The 16,299-nt window shown below is 46.0% G+C and overlaps 1 protein-coding gene across 1 annotated transcript in view; it reads right to left on the reverse strand.

Moving 5' to 3' along the window:
* Nucleotides 1-14,933, reverse strand: part of ME3 (malic enzyme 3) — a 175,223-nt gene extending 160,290 nt beyond the window's left edge. The window contains exon 1 of the mRNA XM_070425814.1: nt 14,715-14,933. Within this exon, the coding sequence (XP_070281915.1) occupies nt 14,715-14,897 (183 nt within the window). The 5' untranslated portion in view covers nt 14,898-14,933. The remainder of the gene's footprint in view (nt 1-14,714) is intronic.
* Between the last annotated feature and the right edge of the window lie 1,366 nt (nt 14,934-16,299).

Here is a 16,299-nt window from a genome sequence, read left to right on the forward strand (position 1 = left end):
ACTCGGACATTATTAATAACATACTTTTAATATCATATAAACCTATTATACTGCATTACATTTATATGCTTGCAAGTCTGTCTCTTCCTCTGTACTCTTAATTTCCTTGGGAGCAAAGACCACGACTGATTCAACTCTTTAGTTTTCAAACCTAGAAGAGTGCTTGGAATATAGTAGGTGCTCAATAGATGTTTGTTGGATAAACCAGTGAATGGCCCCAGGGAATCTGGATTGAGTCTTGCTGCTGCCCCTTACTGTCTGGGAGGCCATGGGCAACTTGGGCTCTCTGGGCCTTAGGGTCCCCCATAAAACAAAGGTAATAATGCCTGTTTCACCAGGTTTCTGTGGGGCTCAAGTGAGATGACCAATCGGGAAGCACATCATAAGAGCCAAAGGTAAAACACATTCTGTTTCCTTATTATGATGAGGTGTGCTGAGGGAAGGACAGGAATTAATTGTACCTGTGTGAAGGGTGCGAGGCACCACAGGGGACAATACAGACCGAATCCCAGTGAATCTGAAGGAGGACACAGGAGATGCGCCCTGTCCATTCTACCTTCAAACTCCATTTCCAATCCAACCCTCTTTCCTTTGCCCTGACACCTTCCACACCCCAGCCACCACCTTCTCCTATGCCCTGGGCTGCTGGAGCCTCTAACTCAGTGGTTCTCAACCTTCTGGCCCTTTAAATACAGTTCCTCATGTTGTGACCCAACCATAAAATTATTGTCGTTGCTACTTCATAACTGTAATGTTGCTACTGTTATGAATCGTAATGTAAATATCTGATATGCAGGATGGTCTTAGGCAACCCCTGTGAAAGGGTCGTTCGACCGCCAAAGGGGTCGCGACCCACAGGTTGAGAACTGCTGCTCTAACTGGTCACCCTGCTCCCACTCTCGCCCTCCAATCTGTTCTTCATGTGGCAGCTGGAGAGACCATTCATTAATATAAATCAGACCACTTCCTTGCTTAGAACCATTTAATAGTGTCCTGGTTGTTTTTTTTAAAAAAAAAACTTTTTTTATTATTATTTCAGAGAGGAAGGGAGAGGGATAGAGAGATAGAAACATTGATGAGAGAGAAACATCATTGATTGGCTGCCTCCTGCATGCCCCCTACTGGGGATTGTTCCCAAACCCAATCATGTGCCCTGACGGGGAATTGAACCATGACCTCCTGGTTCATAGGTCGACCTTCAACCACTGAGCCACCGCATCTGGGCTTAGTGTCCTGTTTTTCAGAGGAAATAGCTTAGCCTGTATCCCACAGACCCCGAGACCCCACTACACAGGATTGAGACCCCTGAGCTCTCTGCACCTTGATTTTAGGCAATCCCCCCCTTTGCTCATCAAACTCCTATTGAGCTGCCTGTTGTCTGTTCCCAGAACCTGCCATGCTAAGCTGCTTGTTGCCCCCAGGCTTACATGTGCTGCTGTCTCTACCCAAAACACTTTCGCCTGGCTTTATTACAGCTGGCTCTTCCTTTAGGTCTCTTCTCAAGTATCACCTCTTAAGGGGTCTTCCCTTATGATTGAAGTAGACCTTCTGTTAGTCTCTCACACTGTCCCTGTCTATGTCTTCTCTACCACTAATAACCATCTGCATAATTTTGTTTGCTTACTTACTGTCTTTTTCACTAGATTATATGCTCAATAAGGAGAAGGGTCATAGCTGTCATGTTTTCCATGGTATTCCCAACACCTAACAGTGCCTGGTAGAGAGTAGATGCTCAGCAAATATTTGATGGTTAGATGGATGGACAAATGAACAGACTGACAGATGGATAGATGGGTGGGTGGATGGGTGGATGGATGGATGGATGGATGGATGGGAAGGCAGGGAAGTAAGTAAACAAGAGATGAGATCCAAGACAAAACAGAAATCTGTAAGATGAAAAGGTCCACTTAGATTGGCAGCCCTAGGAAGACTAGGCTACTCTGAAGATCCTCAGGATGCCAGGTAAAGAAATCTATAAGGAAGAGGAGACCATGGAAACAGGAGGTGAGAGAGCTGTGGGCAGTTTACCTTCTCCACAGGTTTTTCTCTGCTTGGGAATAATATATGTAAAGCACCTGTAAGAGTACCTGGCATGGTAGGTCTTATGTAAGTTTTATTATTATTATTTCTAATACTAGAGGCCCAGTGCACGAAATTTGTGCATGGGAGGGGGGTACCCTCAGCCCAACCTGCACCCTCTCCAATCCGGAACCCCTCAGGGGATGTTCCTCTTATATTCTGGGACCCCTCGGGGGGATGTTCCTCTCACAATCCAGGACTGCTCACCTGCCTGCCGACCTGATCACCCCTAACTGCCCCTCTGCCGGCCTAGTTGCCCATATCTGCCCCTCCCTGCTGGCTTGGTTGTCCCCAACTGTCCCCCTGCCGGCTTGGTCGCCCCTCACGGCTCCCCCTGCTGGCCTAGTTGCCCCCAACTACTCCCCCTGCTGGCCTAGTTGCCACCCCCCCCCTCCCCCCACCAGCCTGGTCACCCCACACAGCCTGCTGCTCAGTCATTTGGTAGTCCCTCACTAACCCCCCTGCTGGCCTGGTCGCCCCACTCAGGCTGTTCAGTTGTCCATTTGGTTGTTTCGGATGTGATGGCCCCTGGCTCTTTACATATATATATATTATTATTCTAGCAATTATGAGTCCCAGAGGAGGCAGCTGACTCTGTGTCCAGTTGACTGCTAGAAGGCCACAGAAAACTGAACAGCTTGGTTAACTAGAGAACAGCTGAGAGCACTTGAGCCTGCAGCCCTGCAGCTGAGGCTGGTTACTATTAGCAGGTCCATCCCTCTGCTTGGCAGGGCCTCCCTCCCGGTACCACCTGGCCACTGCCCAGCCAGCACCCATGCCATCATCTCCCACAGGCATGGCGAGGCAGACCCTGAGGCGTCTCAGACAGGAGGAGAAGCGGCTGCCAGCTCATGGAGTGTGAGAACAGAGGAAATCTTTCAGCTCTGACAGGCAGATTGCAAAGCCTCTTTCTAAAAATGGCCGTTAATAGTGTTTTCTCCACACCGTCTATCTTTACTCCTGCTTTATCAGGTGGCAACTGCATGGCTATTCCCTGTCCTGTGACCCGAAGTGATTTCAGCAGTCAAAACAAGTAGTTATGGGCTGGAAGAGACCAAAAATAAAAGAGATAAGAAGGGAGAGTCTGACATGAGGGCTGAGCGTTCTGTCAAATGGTTTGTGGACCTGTCTTCAAGATCATGTTACTGTAGAGAAAAAATAGAAAACCTGAAACGAAGCTAGGAGTCAGGAGCATGTCCATTCATCAGAAATGGACACATAGGAGTGACAGCAGGAGCTGTGTTAGCAGATGTGTAGGTTTGCAACATACAACAATGTTCAATATTAAAGCATCTCCTTTCATGGAGAGACTCAAAAACACTGTGCTTGTCCACTGAGTCGGACTCCGGTACTATTTCAGGATGGCAAGCAACTTGCTACCTTTCTTTTCTTTTTCTTTCATTTTAATCTTCAGTTTTATTTATTTAATTGTTTTTTTCAGGTGAGATTTTTTTTTAATATTTCAAGAAAAACAATTTTAAATGTAATAATATTACCAAAACTGTACAAGATGGTATAATATCACTCAAGTTGCAGGAAATATTAAAAATCTGCAAATAATAGGATTACTTCAATTATATTCTAAAATACTTTTTTCCCTCTGGTTCTATTTTTGTTCATCAGTTTATGTTGTTCATTATATTCCGCAAATGAGTGAGATCATGTGATATTTATCTTTCTCTGACTGGCTTGTTTTGCTTAGCATAATGCTCTCCAGGTCCATCCATGCTGTTCTTGCTACCTTTCAAAGGCAGTGGGTCTAAGAGATGAACACCACCCAAAGGGGGCGACAGTCAACGTCCACAACTCGCTTCCCAAGCAGGACCCTCGATCTCTCTGGGCCTCAGAAACCTTATCATAAAATAGTGGTAATATGTTAGGATAGTATCTGCTCGAAAACAAAGGGCTGGACACGATGACTTCATAATGGTCTCCTGGGGAATATTCATTCTGGCTTCTACCAGAGGAGAGATGCTCATTTAAAATGTGTGCATGCAAGTATTTAGTAATTACCCATGGAGATTGTAGGACTATCTTAAACTCCTTGCTGGGGGAAGTGGGCATGGCCAGGCCCTCATTAGCTAGATGTACAGCAACATTTTAACGTTTATGCTAAACTATCATAGCTGATATTCTCGTCTTGCTATTTTGCTATCATAATGTTATGAAATTAGGAGTGTCATAGTGATTATAGATAGACACACAGGTGGGGAGATAGAGATAGAGAGATAGATAGAGAAACAGATCAAGCTAAATTTGAATATTCTTTCAGCATTAGTTTTTAAAAACTGGGGTAGAATGTGCCAAAACGTTGGGGCAAAATCCTGAGATTCCTGTTGGGTATGATGGTAGCCACTCCCTTCAACACCAGTCTCAACTTCCTAAAATACCAGCTCTTCAAATGGCACTTGAGTTTTCCAAAGCTAGTGATATTTTTAAGTTTCTTTCAGACAAAAGTCTAGATCACCCTTAAACTCTATCAGGAATGGAAAAATTATCACTGAAGTCTCCAGCCAACTTGCTTCTTCCCTGACTCACTCCTCTCTTATCAAGTCTCTGCAAAATCAGATGTGTTCACACCCATAGAGAATGAGTTTGGATCCCACACAGGGCTTCTCACTGTGTTAGAAATGCAACAAAAGCTTTAGAGATGCGGGTTAGTTGAGAATTGAGCACTTACAATGTGCTTTATGTACATTAATCATTATAGCACCCTGTGAAGTAGGTATATTTTATTATCAATCCCATTCATAGATGAGGAAACTGAGGCTTAGAGAAATGAAGTTGCCTTCCAAAGATCTCAAATCTAGTGGATGGCAGAGCTGGAATGGGAACCTGGGGCTTTTCTGACTCTAAATCCCTAGATCATAACCAGTACGCTCTGCTGCCTAACACCTGGGCATGGGCTGTGCCACTGGGAGGTGGAGAAGTCACACATTTGGTTCCAGCCAGATACTTTCCTTCACCTCCAAAATCCTTTTAACCTATTGCTAGCAGTAGTAGGTCTAAATCTAATGTCTTTATAGCAGCCTGAAGGATGAGAATACACACTCTCATCATAAAGGTGCTGTTTTTTAGATCAAGTGCACCTGGTACAGCATCAGAGTAGAAAGCTCTCTTAAAGAAATGGATTCCTGAAATGTATATGATCAAAATAAAAGATGTATCTTGGCTTCAAAATTTTCCAGGCTCCATGGAAAGATCTAAATATAATTTAGATTTATAGGAAATAGAAGAGATGGCAGATGGGGCTGGGTATTCACAGTCTTCACCGTGGTGGTTTCTGGTCTGTGCAGGAGGAAATGTGAAAGGGATCATATAACTCATTTCCATTGAGGGTTTACTCGGAAACCCATGTGGTGCCTAAGACAGCCCTGGCTCTGAAGAAGACAAGATGGAGACACACACCCACTGTGAATGTACACTGAGACCAATGTGGAAAGAGCATGACTACACAAGCTAACCGCCAAAGGAGTGCAGAGGATGAACAAGTCACTCCCAAGTGGCATTATCAAGGAAGGCAGCATGGCAGTGGTGTCCCTGGAGAACTGCGCCCTCGAGTAGGCTAATATTTTTGATATGTGAGCCCAATGTGAACGGCGCCCCTTGGATTTGTACAACACAAAAGCAAGGAAAAGAACAAAATCAAAGCGCATGTCACAGCACTGGAGATACAGCATAAACTCTGAGTTAATGAGGGTTTATACTATTATTCAGTTCTCTGAAAATGGGGCCCCTGCACATTTGGCACAAATGGTGCCTGTTCTCAGAGAAAAAGCTGTTGTCTTGCATGGTGTGATCTAGACGGCTTCTCCTCCACCATCTTCATCTGCCATGTTTTCCTTCTCCATCCATGTCAGCACCCACAACACTGCACAGGGAGTGTGTCTGCACCTGCTGCCTCGCTCCTCTAGCCCTGGGGCCTATACTCCTCTCTTCACACCAACCTATTGGACTGAAATGCCTGCTTACTAACTGGTCCCTACCTGTACCCCTCTATTTATTTATTCTTATTTTTTATTTTTTTCCTACCGGTACCCCTCTTACATGTTAACTCCTTGAAGGCAAAATAAGTGTTGCTTTCACCATTGGGTTTCCACTGCCTAAAATGTAACAGGTACTCAGCAAATGCCTAGTGAATAAATTTAATAAATAAACCAATGAGTCGGGAAAATTACACTTATTTAAAGGGTGAAGAGAAGGCATCCAGTGATCTTTAAAGTTCCCTTTAACTCTGATTCTGTTAGATTCTGATTCTAACAGACCATGGATGTGATGACAGCCCAGAACATCAGACTCCATGCACTAGCAGCGAGCCAGAGGGCACCTGCACACAGGGAGTGATAGCAGAGCAGAGGGGCTTAGGATGTGGGCCCTAAAGCCAGATGGCCTGGATTTAAGACCCGGCGCTGCCACTATGAGCCTTGTGCAAGTAGCATGACCTTGGGCAAGTAGCTAACCTCGCTGGGCCTCAGATTTGTCACTATGACACTATACTTCAGAAGGTGGTGGTATTGTATTAACTTAGTTAAGGTATAGAAACTGCTTAGGACAGTTCCTGGCACACTGTATGCCCTGAAAAAATGCTAGCTCTTATCATTAGCATTTGAATTCACTCCATAAGGCATTCCCCTACCGAAGGAAATTCAGTAAAATGGGAATCTGTTTTGGAATCCTCAACACCTCCCTCAGATACCAGAGGAAGGGGGATGTCTACAGGGTGAGGAGACCCAGCTCCACCTTAGTTATGAGGGCACCTGCAGCCTTTCTCCCACTGGGGAAGTCACCGGACAGCTCAGCAACTCAGAAGGGATGCCACCTTGTGAGCAGGTGTTGGCCCCCCCGCTTTCTGTTTTGTGAAAGAACCAAGTAAAACAAAACCAAGGGAGTAACACAGTCTGCCTTCTCCAGAGTTCCACACCATGCGGGGTGTTTCAAGTATGCAATGAGCTCCACATAGATGTACCACCAAACAGTACAGAGCCCAGACAAAATGCTTTCCTAAAATAATATTCTCAAGTTGCTCATCATTCAACCCAATCCCCGAAGGTCCCTCTAGCTTTCAATATCACTTTGAAAAGCAAATCCAGCTTTGATTTTCTCTTATTCAAGTTCCTCAAAAGCTGATGATCTTTCCATCAAAAATCCCTCTCCTCAAATGACTGCGTATGTTTTTCTCTTTACTGTGTCCTTTTGGTTAGAGTCGTGTTTTAACCAGGCTGCTAGGCAACCATTTGGGTACAGAATAAATGCATGCTTTTAACTGCTGACCTCTGCATCCCCAATCGTAGGATAGCCCTCAGATTTTCATCGCACCATCATAGAGCATCTTTTGTGCTCTGCACCGGAGAGGCAGCCGGACACCACCCCAAAGGATTTCCCAATGCCCTTTCTCCACATCAAAGTGGGGGTTCAGAGGCTGGCTTTAATCCATGCCGTTGCGAACAGAAGTGCTGCACATTAGTGACCCCTTTGCAATGGGCGTATGAGTCAGAAGGCTCCCCCCCTCCCCACTCTGAGACTGGCATTTGCAAAGAAGAGGGTAGATGATATAAGAAACCTCTGGGAGAATTGACAAATATGCACAGTAAAATGAAGCCATAACCCCCAGAGTCAACAAAAGCCCAAGAAGATCAAGAGAAACTGGAAACAGGGAAACTGAACATGAACCTGAAAAGGTGTCCACAGAAACTCCATGGAGAGCCCAGACTCCGCCTGGCGTAGGTGCCAGTTGGCCCAAGTCTGCGCCCGACAGCATGCACTTCTGAATGGGATCTGTCTCCACGCAGCCGCTTACATAATCTAGATACTGTTGTCTACAACTCTCTTTAGAACAAGCAGCAATTCCTATGTTAATGTTTTATTACGTGAATCTAAACTATCACCTCTAGAAGATAACTAGTTACATGCAGGCAAATCTTGAAATAAGACCATTTTACAGGAATTTCCACTGGATAAGAAAGCCACCCCTGTGTTACAGAAGGGTCAACTTGCAGAAGTTGCTCTGACTGTTATTACCTTGGTTCTAGAAACTTAATTCCCAACAGAAACTGTAACCTAACATTGAAAAGACAATGGAACATTAAAGAAAATGATATAAAGAGAAAATAGATCTCCCATAATTCCACAGCCCTAACACAATCATATTTACACTTTTATTCCCAAGTTTTTTTACAGTTACATCTTTTACAGTAACACTCATGGTTATAGATTCCACTTAGTACTTTGCATTTTGAATTAAGCATTCATAAACATAAGCCAGCATTTCTGAAATCTTCATAATGATCACACAAATGCTAATCAAAGGCATAATATACTTTCTTTGGGGATCAATTCAACTGTTCATAACAACATGTTTACAAGAAAATACTCCCTGAGCATCAACTTCGGGTTCCAAGAGTAGCAAATCTCCCTCCTGCGATCCTGGCATCCCATCCTACACTCCCCAATTTTTTGACCCCTTGGGAGATGAGGAGTATGGTGTCTTGGTCCACTTAGGCTCTACAACAAAATACCATAGACTGAGCAGCTTAAACAATAGGAATTTATTTCTCACAGTTCTATAGATTGTAAGTCCAAGATCAAGGTGCTTACAGTATAGTGGGGAAATACAAACAATTAACAAGAGATATAATAAGTGAGGAAATTAAATAGTATGTTAGTAAGCACCAAATACCACGGGGGGAAAGCAGATCATGTTAAGGGTGGCCAAGAAGGTGGAAAGGACTATTTACAACTTCACATGGGGTGGGCAGAATAAGTCTCCTTGAGAAAGTGAGGAGCCTTGAAGAAGATGAGGGTGTTAACCACATGGCTATTTAGGGGATATGTGTCCCGGGAAGGGGAAACAGTTAGTGCAAAAACTATAGGTAGGAGTATGCTTAGAGTGTCTGAGGATCAGTGAGGAGGCCAGAGTGGCTTGGGCAGTGCGTGAGGCTGAGGAGTAGCAAAGATGAGGTCAGAGAGGGTCAAATCACACAAGGCATTGTAAGGATGTTGACTTCGCAGGGTTCTGAGCTGAAGAGTGACATGATCAAACTTAGTTCTAAAAGGATCGTGCTGGCTATAGTGTGGAGAATAAACTAGAGGAACGTAAGTGGAAGCAAGGAGACCAGCTCAAAGGCCACTGCCGTCATCCAGCAGAGAAATATTTGTAGTTTGGGTCAGAGTGGGGCCCGTGAGCAGGGCTTGGATTCTAGATTTAGTCTGAAGATAGAGCAGGAAGATAGAGCAGGATTATCTGGAGGATTGGATATATAGGGTCTGAAAGAAAGAGGGTGGTTAGGGATGTGTGCAAGGTTTCAGCCTCTTAAGGTGTGGTTAACAGTCACAGAGCAGCGGTTGAAAGAAACAAGCCTGGAAGATGAGAGACCAGTGACAAGGCTCCTGCATAATCGAGACATGAGATGATGACGGAGTGAACAAGGCTGGCGGTAGTGGGGATGTAGAGAAACTGATAGATTTTAAAGGTTGGAGTAAAATTTTAAAGGTCACAGTAAAAAAAAATTAAAGTTTCACAAAAATTTCATGTCAGTTCCTCAATATCCATTCTGTCATTCGTTAATGGGTAGAATTTTTTTGCTGAAGACATGGGTGTCCTGCTAAAGGTTACATTTTCCAGGTTCTCTTGCAGCTAGGTGCGGCATATGACCAAGTTCCAGCCAATCAGATGTGAATGGAAGTGATATTTGCAATGCCCAATTCATGCCCTTCAAAGACATTTCTCCTTTCCACTGGCTTTTAATAGCAGAGGCTAGAGCAGCCACCTTGGACCATGAAAAATGTAAATACAAGCTGATGAGGGAAAAGCAACAAATCTAACCACATACCAACCTGCGACTGCCTACCCAGACTTGTTTATAAGATAGAAAGACACTTCTATTTTTTTGAGCCTCAGTATTTGGTGTTCACGTTGTTACAGTTGCCTAACCTTTAGCCTAACCAACACAAGTTCTTTTAGCTGTTCCAAGTACAAAGCTCTAATACCAAATGCTATCAATTCCATGAATCCAGGACAGTATTTGACAGGAAAGGATTTCATTCCAACCTGCCTCTGCTTGTTTGTTCTTAAAATATGTGAACAGTATCTGAGCTCCAGTGGACTGAGTCCCTGCAGAAGAGCTCAAATCTAAAGTAAACTGCTGGTTATGGACCCAATGTTTATTTAATAATCCATTGCTTCTCTTTCTATCAGAGGCCCAATCCAACATCACATCAGAAACAGGTCCTGGGAAGACATATTATGTTATCTGCCTTTAGGGCAGAATAAGCATCATTCACAAACTTCTAATTCTCCGCACAACCCAGCCATCATCTCCTGACTGATCAGTGAGCCAAGTGTGTGATCACAGAGCCCCCCATCAAAAGGAGGCAAGATCAAGTTCTAAGCTGGCACCGAACAAAAACATATACTTTAATCAAAGGCAAATCCTAGCTGTGTGGGAGTCTAATAAATCACCACCGGATCTAAAAGGGAGTGACTGAAGCCAGTGCAGCCTCAGACGGGCAGCCAATGCTGCAGGGCTGGCCACCAAGCCTTTACGGGTTCAGTGATCTAAACACATCCAGTCCATGTGGGAAGGTGGTCACCTGCGGTGCTCTGCAGTTCCTGGTGGTCCCACTGCATGAAATGTGCTCGTCCTTAATCAAAGGGACTTGACCAAGCACCCTTTTCATTCCTTTTTTCCAAGACTTTTAAGATCAAGAGATTGAAAAACGACAAGGGAAGAGTCCATGGAATTTTATAGGGAAAATCATTGTTGGTGTATGGGTCCAAAGGAAAGGCTGACACACTCTGGGAAGTCACATACCCCTTCAGTGAAACACCCTGAAGTTTGGGAAGATTTGGGTCAAGTAGGTGCATTTCCTCCAATGGGCTGTTTATCATCCTTTCTCTGGGCAATGAGAGCATTAGGCCAACGGTAAAAGTGGCAATCAGGTCAATGAAGTTCAGAGAGCAGGGGTCATCAGCTGATTGGGTCACTTAAAGATCAAATATTTATTGAGCATCTCAAGTCAGAGAGAGTGTCGGGTGACAGGACAGAGCTTCGGTCCCTAAGGTGCTCAGCCATGATAACAGGTGCTCACGCCAAAAGGAAATCAACACAGAGTGATAAGACGAACAGGAGGGGACTCGCATCCAATCTGGGGAGTGGGAAATCGAACAGCCCTGCCCAAAAGAGGCTGTAGGTGAACTGGGGGGGCAGAAACCGTTTGGGGATGATACCAGCCGATGAAGATATCCGTATAAAACAGGGTTGGTAGTTGCGTGTTTAACGTAAGTAAAATATGGCTGATACCCTGTAATATGTAATCAAAGACCTACTCTGTTGCTACAATCTCAATGAATAGAAGAGGTCATTACATAAATTTTAGGAGAAAAGCAAAATATTAATAAAAAATGAAACAGAAGTAGATGTACTGGTGAATTTGCATCATTCAGAGAATCTAGACTCCGGGAGGGAACTTGGAATCATCTAGTTCCAATTCTGTTGTCATAAAGAATATGCTGAGCCCGGCCTGCATGACTCAGTGCTTGAGCTTCAACCTATGAACCAGGAGGTCATGGTTGGATTTCTGGTCAGGGCACATGCCTGGTTGCAGGCTCCAGCCCAGCCCCAGTAGAGGGTGTGCAAGAGGCAGCTGATCAATGATTCTCTCTCATCATTGATTTTCTATTTCTCTCTCCCTCTCCCTTCCTCTCTGAAATCAATAAAAATATATTTTTAAAAAAGAATATGCTGAAAAAAAGAATATTAGATCGCATGGCGAGGACATGACAAAGCTGCGACAGACTGTCATTGCACAAGCGCAGCTAGGTGTGGCCTGCTCACTGGCCCTTCCTTCTCAGAGAACCCCACCTCCTGACAGCCCTCTGCCCTCAAGCTTCAAATGAAAGGCCTCTCCTGATCTGTCAAAAATGAACATATTCCAAAACCATACTGTTAGTTTTTATGTCCATGCCCTTGCTAGATGCTTCAGGAGCGACCTCCTGCTGGACACAAATGCATGAAACCAGTCCCTGCCCTGGAGGAGTTCATAGTTTTTTTTGTGTGTGTGTTGTTTTTTTAATACATTTTATTGATTTTTTACAGAGAGGAAGGAAAGGGATTGAGAGTTAGAAACATCGATGAGATAAAAACATGGATCAGCTGCCTCCTGCACACCTCTTACTGGGAATGTGCCCGCAACCAAGGTACATGCCCTTGACCGGAATCAAACCTGGGACCTTTCAGTCCACAGGCCAACGCTCTATCCACTGAGCCAAACCAGTTAGGGCAGGAGTTCATAGTTTTGCAGGAAAAAAATGTTCTCAATGGTAAATGCAGGTGCTCTGTTAATTGACAGTGGGAAGCTTCAAGCCTTCCTCAGAGACTCTGAGTGCCGGAAGTAAGCAGGACAGCAATAAAGTGGCACTCCAGTGGGATGAAGGCGATTCACAGCAGCTACCAGGCAGTGCTGCTGCTCCATTGCTGTCCGTCTCTCCCCACGGGTGAATGGAGACCCCAGTGGACTCTCCTGGCACCACCCTAGAGTCCCTCCTCATTCCAGACTGGCATCAACTGACTTTAGGGATATACTGAAATGTTTTAACATCAGGAAAAGGTAAAGTCCCCTAGATTTATGTACAATGTCCCATTTATATAATTTAGAAGGAAACAGGGACAAGGGCAAGAGTGCTTTTAGGGAGCCATAAGGCTAAGGCTAAAAAATAAAAATTCCAGGCATTTGAGTCCTTCCTTTATTTTTTTTAACTATTCACAAAGCAGTAAGTGCTGACTGGTAATATGCCAATACTTCAAAGGCAATTACTGTCAAAATGATTGGAGTCTATAGTGCAGGTGGCAGCTGATCACTGCCTTCCAGCATCCATCTCTTCTCCCTCTGATGACAGAACACAATTTTACTGTGGGGAGACCACATCCCCTTTATTCTAAATCCATTAATGTGGGTGGCCCTACCTTAAATGCTATCTTTAACTCCAGGGGTGGGCCCTGACTGGCTTAAGTTATGGTGATTGGTTTGGGAATGGGAAGGGGATCCAATCAGAGTCAATGAGACAGAAGGATTATTTTTCTGAGGCTTCAGAGTAAATGTCTTTTCCATAGGAGCTATAGAAGAGAGTGTCTATCCCTGGATGGTGTGAAATAGGAGATGCAGGACTATGGCAGCATCGAGGTGAAAGACTACACTGAATGGGACCTGAAGATGAAGGTGACATTGCATTGGCAGAGCAAAATACCAGAGAAAACCTTCATCCTTAGGGATGCCATCTGGACTGCTGGATCAAGCCTTGCCTGCAACCCTCCCTCTGGATATTTTTAGTTAAAAGGCACATTTTGCTTGAGTGCGTTAATTTATTTTCTAACACTGGCTACCAAAGTAATTCAAAATCACAAAACATCTTAAATACTCCTAAGTAGGAATATTTAAAGGATATAATATAATATAATATAATATAATATAATATAATATATAGACTTAGAAAGAAAGACTTTTTCTTATCTTCTTCTATTATTTCTGCAGGGAACAATCACAAGACTTAGCATCTACACAATTGTCCTTATATCTGAAAAACACATTTTCCACACTTGAATTACACAATCCTGACAAAAATAAATTGTTACAATTTTTATTTTGCAGTAATTACTTATCAAGGGCTTCATATAATTTAAAGTATATCAAATTCAGCAATTCATTTGATTGTCACAATAACTAAATGAGGTAGAAATTGTGAATCTGTCATAATATCCCTTCTAGGCCGGAGAAAATTGAACCTTAGAGAAATTTAATTTGAGAAGGTATAGGGTGACAGGCATCAAAATCCGGGTCTCTTGCTTCCTGGGTTTTAATACTCTTCCGTCTTCCTCAGCTCAGTCCTCTGAACCAGTGGCACTAAACTCTATCCCCAGAAACAAACGTGTGTGCTGTAAGCACCACATTAGCAGTGGCCTGAACTTGACCAAAGTACCAGAGATCCAGATCTGGGCTCCTGTGGCACAGCTGCCAGAACTAACTAGTTGGTGACCTTGGGCACGTTTCCTTTGTCTTATTTTCTCATCTGTAAAAGGAGAGGCTGGAGTTAAGATGTCTGATTCCTCTTCAAGGTCTAAAAGTGTCTATAACTCTAGACTTTCCCTGGTTCACGTTCATTTTTATCTCAGAATAATAACCTCAGTTGACATTTGCTCTCACTGGGTGTCAGGTACTATGCAAAGAACGCTACCTCCATTTTCTCTTTAAATCTCACCACACGGAGACAACTGTCTCTCTTTTACAGATAAGGAAACTTGGACTCGCAACTGCCCAAGATCAACAGAATTAATTGTTCTGTATCGAGGGGAGATCTGACACCAGGTCAGACTGGCCACGAAGACCTTAACCCGGACTATATTGTTCTCACAGAAGAAACTGGGCTCCCTGCGTTACTGGTCACCTCTTTCTAAGCAGAAGAGGGATGGGGGTGGGGAGGGGCGGGGGAGCCAAACCCAGATAAATCAAGCCCCTGCAGGGCAAAAATGTTAAGTCGCTGGAAGGGCGCCTGGGAGGATCCGTCCCAGGCCCAGGAGGCGGGGCGCCGCCCTCCGCCGCCGCAGGATCTCCGCTTGAGCCATCCTACCTTGCAGGACCGTTACCTTGTTGAGATGCGGGTTCCTGGTGACATCGTATCCTCGCTTCTTCAGGGGCACGGGGCGCACCGGGCCGGGCTTGGAGTGGCTGCAGCGGGCGGGTTCCGAGGGCGCCCAACGCGGGACGGCGCCGCCGGCCCGACTGGACAGGAGAGCCAGCCTGGGGCCCGTGCTCAGCGCGGTGCCCATGGTCCTTGAGCAGACCTGGCACCGGGGAGAAACCAAGGTCAGGGGCGCCTTCCGGCCAGGCAGGCCCGCGCGCGCTGCAGGGCGCTGTGCCTGGGCCCCGGACACGTCCTCGGGAGCAGGGCTGGGGTCCCGGAGGCTGAGAGGCGCCGGCCCCGCCCCTCCTCGGCGGCCACCTGCGCGCGCTCTCCGGTTGCGGTGCGCAGGCCTCGCCAGGCGCAGGGCAAAGCGAAAGCAAGCCCAGGAAGCAGATCTGTGCGGGTGACGGCCGCGTCACCCCTGCCCTCGTTCCCGGGAAGAAGCGACCGCGCGGCGAGGAGTCCCCAAACCTGCGACCGCGCTCGCCTGGGTCCCCTCCGTCCCCAGCCCACCTGAGCCGCGTCCTGCGCCTGGAGCCGGTGTGTCCGCGGCCCCCGCCGCGCGGCAGGCTGGGCGAGGCGCTGCAGGCCCTTGTTTTTCTCCTGCCAATGGCTGGACCGCGCGGTGGCTGGCGGCTGAAGAGCTCCAGGTGGTGCGTTCCAGAAAGAGTGGTCCCCGAGACCTTTGTTCGCAGTGCGGGGGCTCCCCTGGGAGCGCGCGCGGAGCGCCTCATAACCGCCTGCGGGTGCCTCCCCAGAGATAAAATGAAGCGCAGAACGCCGCCCCCCTGGCCCTCTCCATCTTAACAAGCTGATCGCAGAGGGTTAGCATGTAGGGGTCCACATACCCTCTGAAGCTCCCACTATTGGGGGAAGGCCCTGGCTCCGCGAATCCGAATAGAAATCCTCAGACATCCAGTGCTCAGTGTTGCATCGTGCCATCCAGTACCATAGCCATTAGCCACACGTGGCTCTAGGAATTGAAATGAAATAAAGTGAAAAGTCCAGTTCCCCAGTCACATTAGCCACGTTTCACATGCTCGAGCCACTTGCACATGGCAGCTACGGGATTGGACGGCCCAGGGACGAACATTCCATCTTTGCCGGAAGTTCTGTTGGGCAACGCTGATTGATACAGGGTCCACAGCTACGAAGAGGGCTTCTGGGGACCCCGCGGAGCCTGCCATGGGCTGTTGGGGCCAGACAGGGACCTTGTGTCCATCTAGTCCTGAATTTAATTTTACACTTTGTCCGCTCAGTATCCAGAAGATTCATTTTAAAGCAAGCATTTCATTGTGTGTGGGATAAAATCCACTCTTTTGGGTGCTTACAGGTTAACCCATAGCCTGGCTCCTGCCAAATTTTCAGATTTATTTCACTCCACTCTCCCCCTCACTGAGTTTTAGTCACACTTCCTCCTTCCAGTGTGTCCACCCCACTCAGGCCCCTCCCACCCCAGGGCCTTTGCACCTGCTATTGCCTCTACTTGGAATGCTCATATTCTCAGGTCTCCACTAAGTTGTCAGCTCAAAGGCCTTTTCTTTGCT

Source organism: Myotis yumanensis, unplaced genomic scaffold, assembly GCF_028538775.1.
Source record: "Myotis yumanensis isolate MYYU_CA2020_CCGP unplaced genomic scaffold, mMyoYum1.0.hap1 SCAF_10, whole genome shotgun sequence".
NCBI classification, from domain to species: domain Eukaryota; kingdom Metazoa; phylum Chordata; class Mammalia; order Chiroptera; family Vespertilionidae; genus Myotis; species Myotis yumanensis.